Source organism: Mauremys mutica, chromosome 23 (assembly GCF_020497125.1).
Source record: "Mauremys mutica isolate MM-2020 ecotype Southern chromosome 23, ASM2049712v1, whole genome shotgun sequence".
NCBI classification, from domain to species: Eukaryota; Metazoa; Chordata; order Testudines; family Geoemydidae; genus Mauremys; species Mauremys mutica.
Window position 1 is genome coordinate 16,225,108 of NC_059094.1, and position 11,301 is coordinate 16,236,408.

The 11,301-nt window shown below is 53.9% G+C and overlaps 1 protein-coding gene across 1 annotated transcript in view; it reads left to right on the forward strand.

The window, feature by feature from the left end:
- RIMS3 (regulating synaptic membrane exocytosis 3) overlaps nt 1-11,301 on the forward strand; it is a 42,146-nt gene extending 30,845 nt beyond the window's left edge. Inside the window, exons 3-7 of the mRNA XM_044998137.1 lie at nt 2,494-2,635; nt 3,465-3,577; nt 7,665-7,766; nt 8,541-8,680; nt 9,784-11,301. Of these exons, the coding sequence (XP_044854072.1) occupies nt 2,494-2,635; nt 3,465-3,577; nt 7,665-7,766; nt 8,541-8,680; nt 9,784-9,996 (710 nt within the window). The 3' untranslated portion in view covers nt 9,997-11,301. The remainder of the gene's footprint in view (nt 1-2,493; nt 2,636-3,464; nt 3,578-7,664; nt 7,767-8,540; nt 8,681-9,783) is intronic.

Consider the following 11,301-nt stretch of genomic DNA (forward strand, 5'->3'; position numbering starts at 1 on the left):
TGGCACAGGTGGGCCATGGAGTTTTAATAGCATGGGGGGGTGGAGAAGGGGGACACAGAAAGAAAACCGTTGGGAATCCCTGCTCTAGTGACTGGAGCCAGGAGTACAGACACCTGGGGCAGGGTTTCCTGCTCATTGCACTAGGTGAGAGGAGTTCGTTAATGATGGGCTCACTGACTGGCACACAGGGAGGGGGCTCCCTGGGACTGGAGGGTCCGTGCTGGGCTCAGACAGGGAGGGGCCTCAGTGGGGATAGGGCAGGTGCTGACGGGGTCCGTGCTGGGCTCACCTTTGCTCAGGCAGCGACACCTTTCTCAGTGAAGAGGCGAGGGAGTACATGAAAATCAGCCTGGATGGCTTTTTTTTTTTTGTGTGCGCAAAGGTTGCATAAATCCCAGTGAATAATTTATCAAAGGCCCAAGAGCAGTGGGCCGGGAGATGGGGATCAGAACCTCGTGGTGGGGTTCTCGCTGCGTGGAGTTCTTTGAGTCTTTCATCTGCTATAAAGTGCCTCCCTCCCTTGGGGTCTGTAGGGCAGCGAGCGTTTCCCATTGGACAGAGCAGCCGCCCCCGGAGAAGGAAAAGGTCAGTTGTAAAGGGCAAGTAAACAGCAGATCTGAAGCATCTCAGCTTGAGCGTGGTATTTCAGGGGAGCATTATCCATCATGTAACTGGCAGAGAGCTACAGCTCCCCTGCTGGGGAAGGGACAGGCAGATGGCAGCCAGTGTTTGCCGGTTTCACTCCTCGGCAACATTACCTGCTGCGTTCCACCAGCCAGCCAAGCGACTGGGGGCTCCTGGCAGTGAATTCCATCTCCTGCTGATTGCCCAGTGCCAGCTGCTTTGGAGGAATGATAGAAATGCAGGTCTGGAACAGACCTTGAGAAATCATCTAGTCCGGCCAACTGCGCTGAGGCAGGACTAAGTAGTATCTGCCCATCCCTGACAGGTGCTGCTTTAACTTGTTCTTAAAAACCTCCAGAGAGGGAGATTCCACCATCTCCCTAGGGAATTTGTTCCAGCTCTTAACTACCGTGACAGTCAGGAATTTTTTCCTAACGTCCAACCTAAACCTCCCTTGCTGCAATTTAAGCTCATTGCTTCTTGTCCCATCCTCAGGGGATAAGAAGAATAATTTATCACCCTCCTCTTCAGAGCAACCTTTTCCATACATAAAGACTGTTAACGTGTGTCTCCTCCTCCCCACCCCCATCTTCTCTTCTCCGGACTAAAAAGACCCAATCTTTCCTCGGAGGTCATGTTTTCCAGACCTTTCATCATTTTTGTTGCTCTCCTCTGGACTTTCTCCAATTTGTCCAGGTCATTCCCAAAGTGCGGGGCCCAGAGCTGCTAGCCGAGGCCTTACCCGTGCTGAGTAGAGTGGAAGAATTACTTCTCGCATCTTGCTTACCACACACCTCCTAATACGAGGCACAAGAAGCCCCTGGTGGATAATTCTGTGCTAATCTGTCCCCAGGAGAAGCTCTTTTCTAAGGCCCATCTGGCAGAGACTGGCCAATGCCCCCAAGCAGGATGTTCACATCCCTTCCAACAACTTGTTTTTACCCCTTGAATGTACCTGTGGATACTCTCGTTAGCCATAGAAACACTCAGTCCTTTTGTTTAATCCCGCTGTGCCCCTGGCCCTCAGTTACTTGACTCTATTCGAGTTTCTATACTCTGTTCCTCTCCATGGCATTTGAGCGCCCTAGGCTCTGGCAGTGCAGCGAGAGAAGGGACGAGCATCTGCCGCATGTGGTTGATTTGTTCGTTGTTTCCTTCCTAGGGGGAAATTGCATGTGTTTTTGTTTTGTTTTTGTTTTTTTAAATGACAATTGTTATTTGTTTGCTGGGAGCAGCAAAGGCAGGTTGCTCTAGGAGTAGGTGGTGGTGAGATCTGCGGTGGTTCCTGGTTGCTGGGGGAGCGCATTCCAGTCTGGGAGGAGCCTCCGAGGAAGCTTGGACTCCTGCCCAAATGAGCGTTACTGTTTTGCCGTGCAGTTCCCTTGGGCCGGAGGAGCAGAGCTGCATTACAGTCGCACCTCCAGGCTCCAGCACTGTACAAACGCAGTCCCTGCTGCAAAGAGCCATCTGCTACTTTGCCAAGTACATTGAGCTCTGATGCAATCAATTAACCCTAAACCCCACCTCAGAGGGGGCTCTGGTCCTCCTCACTTTAGAGATGGGGAAACTGAGGCACAGAGGGGGTAGTGACTTGCCCAAGGTCGATGACAGAGCTGCAGATAGAACCCAGGAATTCTATCTTGCTAGGCTCTTGCTCTAACCACTAGACACGACATTCCTCATGACACCGCCTGGGTTGCCTGTCCCAGTAGGGTGATGTCACGTTGCATGGCCATGTACCATCAACCCGTGAAGGAGGAGGATGGGGGTGCAGGGAGCACGGTGCTGATGGCTCTCTGCCATCTTGCTGTCCGGGAGGGGGGAGTTTCTGTACTTCCCAGCCTGGCTTATCTGTGTGTTTGTTTCCAGACGGCGGCCCAAAGAAGCTGCGCAGTAACATCCGGCGGAGCACGGAAACCGGCATCGCTGTGGAGATGAGGAACAGGGTCACCCGGCAGGGCAGCCGGGAATCGACCGACGGCAGCACCAACAGTAATAGCTCCGATGGCACGTAAGGCCCAGAGCACGGGGCGACCGGCCCTTTACTGCCTGGCACCGGGGGGGAGGGGAGCAGGGCGCAATCCTAGCAGCCAGACTGATCCAGCGAGGTGCAGAAGCCCAGCTGCACTTCTCCTTCCAGAGGAGGCACTCGGTCTCTCCCAGGGGGTTGGAGGAAGCATGTAATGCCCCAAGGCCGCTCTCCTCGCTGGGAGAGGATGATGGCGGCTCTGCTGCTCTCCCACTCCCACGGGCACAGCTTAAGAGCAGGGCTAATGTCAGCTCTCCTGGTGCCCCAAATAGACCGAGCCACTGGGCCCCCAGGTGGCGTGCGGAGCCAGAGCTCTCAGTCCTGGCTGTCATCGGTGCCTACCAGTATCAAGCCAATGCTCTCTGACGGAGCCCCACAACCCTTTGGGGTGATGCCTGCCTGGCTTTCAAGCACCCCAGATCCCTGGGCATAGAGTGTCAGACCAGTCTGGAATTTCCTCGTGCCGAGTTCACAGGGTCCTGTAGAAATTGGAGGTAGCGCCGGTCGACTTGGGGCAGGGTTGTTCTCTGTAGATTCTCCTGTGCTTTGTCCAGCCGCGTGTCTAATCCGTATGCGGTGGGTACCCTACCCGTGCCCCGGGAGGGTCCGTTCCGCAGCTGACGCCACTGTCAGGAAATGGTCAGGGAGGTTTGGTTAATTCATGTTGGCTCAGTGCTTTGAGATCCTCGTGCAAGGCACATTATCTCTGTGCAATGAATTATTGGCTGGGAAATCCAGTGCTTCCTGGGGGCTTGTCTCACCCGTACTGTCCCTTCTCCTCTCTCACCCCCCCCCCTCCCCCTTATCTCAGATTCATTTTCCCCATGACCCGGCTGGGAGCCGAGAGCCAATTCAGTGACTTTTTAGACGGGCTCGGGCCGGCGCAGATTGTTGGCCGGCAGACACTGGCAACGCCGCCGATGGGTGAGTGCTCACAGCTGGAGCGGGTGGCCCAGCCAAAGGGAAGAGGGGAAGTTGTTACACTGGATTGGGCTCCAAGCCCTGTGCCCGGCCCGTGTCTCCTAGTGGATGGAGTCGAACAGCTGGATCTCGCTGCAGCACCTCCGGTGACTGGCACGAGGTCAGGATCAGGCCCTGACCCTGCCTCCCACAGGGTTAAGGGAAGTGGGTGTCTGTGACCTGCCTGGTGGAAGCTGGGCTGGAGTCAGGGAACTGATGCGCGCTCAAGCTGAGCGAAATGCTGGACACTCAGCTGCCTGCTGCTCGATGGCTTGGCTGGACGACAGGAGCCAGGCGGCTTTGTTGTGTGTGGGGAGCCCACGTCCTCCATCCGCCCTGAGCGAGAGGGGAAGGGACTGGAGCAGTGAAGTCAGACCCACGAACCGGCCCCAGTCTGAGAAGGGCTCTGGGCTCCGGCAGGGACTCACTGAAATAGCATTAATAGGCCCAGACAGAGGCTGCTCCTGCTGCCTGGGGTCTCTCCAACCTGAGCAGCTGTGGAGCCCCCAGCCCGCTGCCCAGCTTGCCGAGACCTCCAGCTCTCTCACCCCTGCTGCTGCTAATCCCTGCCCCGCTGAGTCCCACCCACGCTGCAGCACCAGGGGCCCTGACTGGTGAGCGGATCCTGTGTCCAGCCGCAGAGGGGACCCAGCTTGATTCCATGGGGAGCAGGCTGAGCCAGCCTTCCAGAGGGGGTGGGGGGGAGCTGAAGACACAGGGACAGGTCTCATCCCGGTGGGATAAGGGGGCATGTGACCCCACTGGCGTTAGCCCTTTCGTCGCCAGGCTGTGCTGGCATCTCAGCTACACCTTTTAACAGAGTTCAAATGGACCGCTGAGGATTGCTCTCCGAGGCCTGAAGCGAGACCATTTTAGCGTCACAGCTCTGCCCCAGAATGAAGCAGGGACCCAGCCCAAAACAACAGAAGGGGAGGCCCAATGGGGTTCGTTTCGCTCACTGGGTCAGGCTGGGATTTGAAAGGGACCCAAGGGAGCTAGGAACCCAAATCCCACTGGAATGCGTTTGCAAATCCCAGTTTCATAACCTGCCTCAAGGTAACAAACCAGCAGCAGTACAGGAAGGGCAGCGAGGTGTCCGGGCTAGGACACAGGTGCTAGAGGAGCAGACAGGTGGCCCCTTTGGCTACGGAAGAAAGTGCAGATTTCGGGTATGCATGTGGCAGTGCCCAGATACTGCAGAGAGGCCTGTCCTACCCCAGTGAAGTGTTCCATAGCTGGGATTTCTCTTGAGATGTTAAGCTGGGTGGAGCACCATGCTGGGTCAACGACTGCAACTGCAAACGAGGTGAATGCCGGCCTGATTCTGGATAAAAGAAAACGATTCTTTCATCCTGAGTGAAGCAGGCCCTTTTCTCTATAAGCCCCTGTCTGACGTTCCATAGCGCCTTTGAATCCTAAGGATCCCACCACCTATATGCTGCAGCCACCTCTGGGGTGGAGGGCAAAGAGGGCAGAAAGCGTTCTTCAGAACAGTGGTGGGGTGATTTCTGAGGAAGGGCAGAAGAACAAAACTCCTTCCCCAGGCTCAGCAGGCTCATCTATAAGTACGTGCAGAACAGACAGGCCTGTGATTTGATTTTTAAAGGCAATGGTAGGCGGGGGGAGGAGTGTGGAATTTCACATTTTCATAACCCCCCCCCTTGTTTTCTTTTAAATCAAAATTTCCATTCAAGATTTTTGCCCCAGATTTTGAAGGTTCAAAATACAGCTGGTGGAAATGTTCCAAAGACCAGTAGTCGGCGTGGTGCTTGTTCTCCACCTCATCAGGTGCCTGGGCAGGGCGGGGGGCAGATGTTTAATGCCTAATGCTTAACCCTCCCCTCCTGCCTTTTTTTTAAAAACCACCATGAACAAACTGACCCTGAGCCTGGTGTAAATCAGAGTAACCCCTTTAAAGTCATTCGAGTGGCACCGGGTGAGGGAGATCCGAATCAGACCGGCTGCATTTAAAGTATGTTCCTGGCTTTTCTGGAGCTAGGTTGGGGCCAGAGGGAGAAAGGAGGCATTTTTCTTCTCCTTAAGGCCATCGATGTGGGAGAGGTCAGTGTTTCTCAATGACTGCTGCGTGGACTGGTGCCGGTCCCTAAGATCTCCCTGACATGGTTTAGGAAGGCAGCAAGCCAGACCCTGGTATTGAAGAGGTTGAGAAACATTGGGATAGGTGACACCCCCAAACCATAACTCCCCTTCCTCCCCCCGCTCCCCGGGATTTGAGACCCTACCTTGCTCTCAGCTCATTCTCTCTCCTCATCACCCCATTTCTTACGGCGTCCCCTGCTCCGAGTCCAACGCGCTTCTGAAATGCAAAGTGTGTCCGAGAATTTCCAAGTTCATCTTGTTTCTCTTAAACTCCGGCGTGACACCAGCAGCCCCCCCCCGTCCCCTCGCGCCCCCCCCCGCTCCCTCCCCCGGGCCGCGCCGGTGCAAGGGGTGCAGGCCGTGGGCCAGTCACACACCAGTGGAGCGACGGGGACCTACCTCTGTGCACATCCCAAGGGCTGTACCTACTGGGGCTGCTGCGGACGACGTAAGTGGGAGACCGCATCCGTGTCGTGAGCTTAGAACAACAAAAAAAGTTCATTTTCTTTTGTTTTCCTTCTGGTTTTTTTCTTTCCTTTCTCCATCCGTGGTGGTTTCTGTTGTTCATGTTGTTCTGGGCTTTGCCAGCCGAGTTGCCACATCCTCACACCACAAATCACATAGTCTTTGCTTTCCCCTTTTTTTTTTTAAAAACAACCCCCCCCCCACCCCAACCACTGTCATGGTATTTCATTTTCTCCTTCGGTGCCTAATGCGTGAGAACATGCTTTCCTCAGCTGCCCTCTGCTGGCCAACGTTAGGAAAACCACCACGGTCATTCTTCCAAGGGAGAGGCGGAGGCAGCGTGAAGGCGTAACTCAACTTGAGCCTTGTAGAAGAGGGTGGGGGAGAGACATCCGGGGGGAGAACTTACTAACTAACTTACTGACCGCGGGAAGAGTCAGTGTTTGTAAGTAGAGGGCTGGGGCTATCCCTGGAGATGCTCCTGTAAAGTGTACGACATGGGATCTGGTGCATGCCAAGGGCCCATCGGAAATACCCTTGAGCCCGGTACGAAAGGACACGGACCATCTCTAGGGATGCGTCCATGGGACTCAGAAAGGGCTGGAGGAACTGCACTATAGGCAGGGAAATCGCCCACCCCCCATTTGAAGGGAACGAGTTGCTGGGTGCACTGGAGCTAGAACGGAGATGAGACCCAAGCTCTCTCCACCTCCTCACCTTCTCCTTGGGGCAGCCCCTGTCCGTAGATGCCGTGCTGAAGGCACGGCTCTGGTTAAGCCTAGCACGGGGCATGCTCCCGAAGGGCTGAGTCGGGGTTCAGAAAGGGCGCATCTCACAGCGGCCTGACAGATACAAAAGTACATGGACAGCGAACGGAGTTGTCGGAGAAGCAGGAGGAAAAGGCTCTCTCAAGCCGGGGGGTGGGGGGTGGGGGTGGAGCCGAGGGAGCCTCATTTTTAAAAGGCTGCGGCCTGATTTCCAGAGGGTACAACGCAGCTGTACTTGTGGACGCTTAGAAATTCTGCAGAGCCAGCGACTGACGTCTCGCGAAGTTGTCCCGGTGCCCTGACAGCGCGCTCAGGGGCCCATTGCATGTCGTTCTTCTCTGAATTCTCTCCCGTTTCTATGTTGTCCTGGTAACAAGGTGCCCAGAATTGAGCTCTGGGTCCCAGACATGTTCCCATCGAGGCTCCCTTGAGGCTCCTGTGATGTCCTGTCTTCTCGTCAGCGCCACGTTCTCGTTACTTTCATTTTGCTGTGCCCCCCGCCCCCGTGGCCGGTTTTAACACACCGGGTGCTCTGGGACTTGCTCTGCGGTGCACCTGCTGCTTTAGAACAGAGTCCTCCGAGCAAGGGTGCAGAGGACAGTGGAAGCCGCGGGCGAGTAAGGGAACGACATGGATGCTAATGGGGGCGGCCATTTGTCCCCGACACAGGATGGGGCTCGCTAGGACCCCTGATTCTCACCTCTCCCCTTCTGTCCTAGGTGATGTCCACATTGGGATGATCGACAGGAGTGGGCAGCTGGAGGTGGAGGTGATCCAGGCCAGGGGCCTCACCCCAAAGCTGGGTTCCAAGTCCATTCCTGGTAGGTATCCGTGCCAAGAATCCTTAAGGAAGAGCCAGTGGGGTCCAGGAGCTTTGGGAAGGGGTGTGGGGGGCGAGGGGGGGTATGGGAAGGAGTTAATGCCTCCATTTTGCTCTCGATAGTGTTGCTTTATGATACATCCCAATAACAGGCAGATGCTCCCCCTCCCCCAGTCCCTTGGGGCTCCCCCTCCAGTTGTGCAATGGTTAGTCCCTTGGGTCTGGCTCTGACTGGCGTCGGCAGCAGAGGGGCTGGCTGGCTGAGTGCACCGGCGTTTCGCCACTGCAGAGCCAGGCATTAACACACAATAACCGCGTGGCAGTTAAGGTTGTTCTGCAACCGACACATCTAGTACAAAACCTAGCAAGGAAGTGAAAAGTCAAGGCTACCAGCACAGCACAGACCCTCTCCGCTCGGCCCCCTGCAGACACGGCCCTAACCACAGAGAATGCACCACAATCCAGCAGGATGCCAATCTTTCAGCACCCCTTCCTGAAATTCCTGCTGCCCCATTTCCCCCACCCCACCAACCAGACCAGACATTCCTCCCCCCTCCCTTCTGCATTGCTCTGGGAAACTACAAACACACACACAGGGCGTGGGGAGGGGGTCCTGGCAGGCCAACATCCCTGTGGGAGGCAGAGCTCTGGCTGAGGTGTGTTCCTGGCAGTGCATGCCTGGGTTTCCCCCGCCGTAGATGAGGCCCAGTGCCCAGGTGATTCTGCTGAGGATATTCACAGCTGGTTTGCATCCGTGCTTCTGTTTCCAATGCAGCAACTTATGTTAAAGTTTATCTGCTGGAGAATGGGACCTGCCTGGCCAAGAAGAAGACCAAGATGGCCAAGAAGACCTGGGACCCGTTCTACCAGCAGGCGCTGCTCTTTGATGAGGGCCCACAGGGCAGAGTTTTGCAGGTGACGTAATCCCTTTTCAAGGGGAGGTGGGCAAAGACCACTTCTTAAAGGGAAAGTTGGAAATGCCCCCAGCAGGGGGTGCCAGATCCCCCCTATTCATCTGGTCTTTGACTGGGGGAGCAGATCCATGAACGCTTCATTTGAGGGAAAGGGGAGGGAACTGGGAATCTGGATTCCTGGGTTCCATCCCCAGCGCTGCCCCTCACTTCCTCCCTGACCGTGGGAAGTCCCTTCCTCTTTCTGTGTTGCTCCTTGACACCAGAGGGCAGTAGTTCCTGCCATGTCATGCAGGGGCATGCGGAGACCTCATTCATGGAGGTTTGTAAAGTACTTTGAGATCCTGGGCTGGAAGGGACTTTCCCTCGATCCAGATGCTCGTGGGTACACACATGGCATCATTTGCCACAGTGCCCACAGCTTATCGGTGGCCAGGATGGCTGTGCGCTAAGGGGTAGGTAACATCAGCATCCAACTGGGTGAGCATTAGGCTGACCGAGGGAGAGCTCAAATGTTGAAGATGCAGAGATCCTGTGGCTCCCATTGGAATTGCAGGTACCCAGCACTTCAGAGAGGCAGGTCTTGAACTGTATATGTTCATATTATGGTAGTGCCTCACCCAAAGGCAGGGCCTGTACAGACCAGGCGCCATACAGACGCTAAGAGATGTTCCTCGCCCAGAAACGGCAGGCAGCCAAGATCTCACATCGTTTTACAATCATTTCTCAGTGGGGTAACAACTTCACAACATCTCTGTGACATTAAGGCGATAATGCCCCATTTTGCAGGTCGGTAACCTGAGGCAGAGAGAGGCTGACAGACTTGGTCATGGCTGGACAATTCGAGGAGTCAGTGTCAGAGACTGGAATATAGGACCCCTGTTGTCTTGATTTTGAAATTCATTGCTCATGCCCCTAGCTTAGAGCCCTCCTCAGAACAACACCAGACACCTTTCTGGTGTGACCCACCTGGCTTCCCTCAGGTAAGCGCTGGGGGACCGGAGAAGAATCCCAAGGTTTATATGATGCTCTGGGCACCAGAACCCCCATGCACGGAACCCAGCCTGGGCCAGGTTCAATTTAGCTAACGAGGGTTCTTCCCTGTAGGTGATTGTCTGGGGAGATTATGGCCGCATGGACCACAAGTGCTTCATGGGAATGGCGCAGATTGTCTTGGAAGAACTGGATCTCTCCAACATGGTCACAGGCTGGTACAAACTCTTCCCCACTTCCTCGCTGGCGGACTCCACCATCGGCCCTCTGACCCGTCGCCTCTCCCAGTCCTCTCTAGAGAGTTCTACAAGTCCTTCTTGCCCCTAAGGGGCAGGGCTCAGGGCACGGGTGGGAAGGAAACAAGCTGGCCTACCAAAACCTTTGGTGGAACGGCTGTAAATATTCTGTGTCTGGTTTGGTTTCATTTTTTTCCCCTCCCTCCCTGAAACGAGCTGTTCTCAACATATTCCTCGCCAGCTACAACGTTCCACCGCGTAGGCAGGGGACTTTAAACGAGAGGGGTGGGAAGGAGAAACAAGAACAAACTTGTGACGCAGAACAAGTGATGTGACTGACTGACAACCGATCCCAAGACTGTTACCGCATCTCATTGAGTCATATTCGGAAAGGAGTCAAACAATGGACCATATTTCTCATCTGAACAGCTGGCGGGAGCGTCTTGGATCCGATTCAATCCCACTGCAAGTAGCATGTTAACTCAATTTTGTTTTGCCTCCCTTTTGTTTTCCTGATCATTGAGGGAAAAAATAGCTTTTTTTAAAAAAGAAAAGAAAAATGAATATATTCAGCACTACTACTTTTTTTAACGGAATGTAGCATCTTATAATATTATGTAGCCTGCCATGTGCTAATTTAAAACACATTCTCTCTCTGCAATATCTAGGAGGGACACTCTGCCTACCGACAGGAACCATCCGCCAGTCACTTGCTGTTTTGGTAGATTCCTGACACAAATCTTGCAAGGTCGAGCAAGCAATCTGTTGATCACTTTTTTCTTTGGTAGCATGTAGCCTGTGACAAGTGACTCTGCCAAAGCAGTAGGGGAAGAAAAAGGTGCATTTGACCTGACTGTTATTTAAGTGTATTATGGTTCTGTCTTGATGTTCCACACTTTCAAATTATTTTGAAGGACCACACCCACCATGCCTCATACAACAGTTCCTACTAGGAGGAGGTGATGCAAAGGGAAGCTTGCAATGATGGTTGAATTGAACTTCTAGTCAGTCTCATCTTTGCTCATTCACCCCTAGGCGAGGTCCAACTTGTAGCTGAAAGGTTTCCACACTCAATTACTGCATTTCAGGGAGCAAACAGAGGGTTTGTCAGAACATATACAGCCCATAACCAGAAAGAAGGGCTGAATGCACCTTTTTCCAACCCTCGATTCATTGGTATGCTGCAGGGAAACATCTCAGTTGTATTCACTATGGATCTGGCGTAAGGGTGACAGATAGGTTACAAAACAAACTAGATGTTTTGAATTTATTACAGTGATGACTGTTTGTTTTATTGTTGTTGTTTTTTTAAAGCAGTATTCTGGTTCCCAAAGAGGACCAGTTCTTGTAGCAAAACTGAGAATTATGGAAGCTTTTTATGAAGGTGCCTAATGAA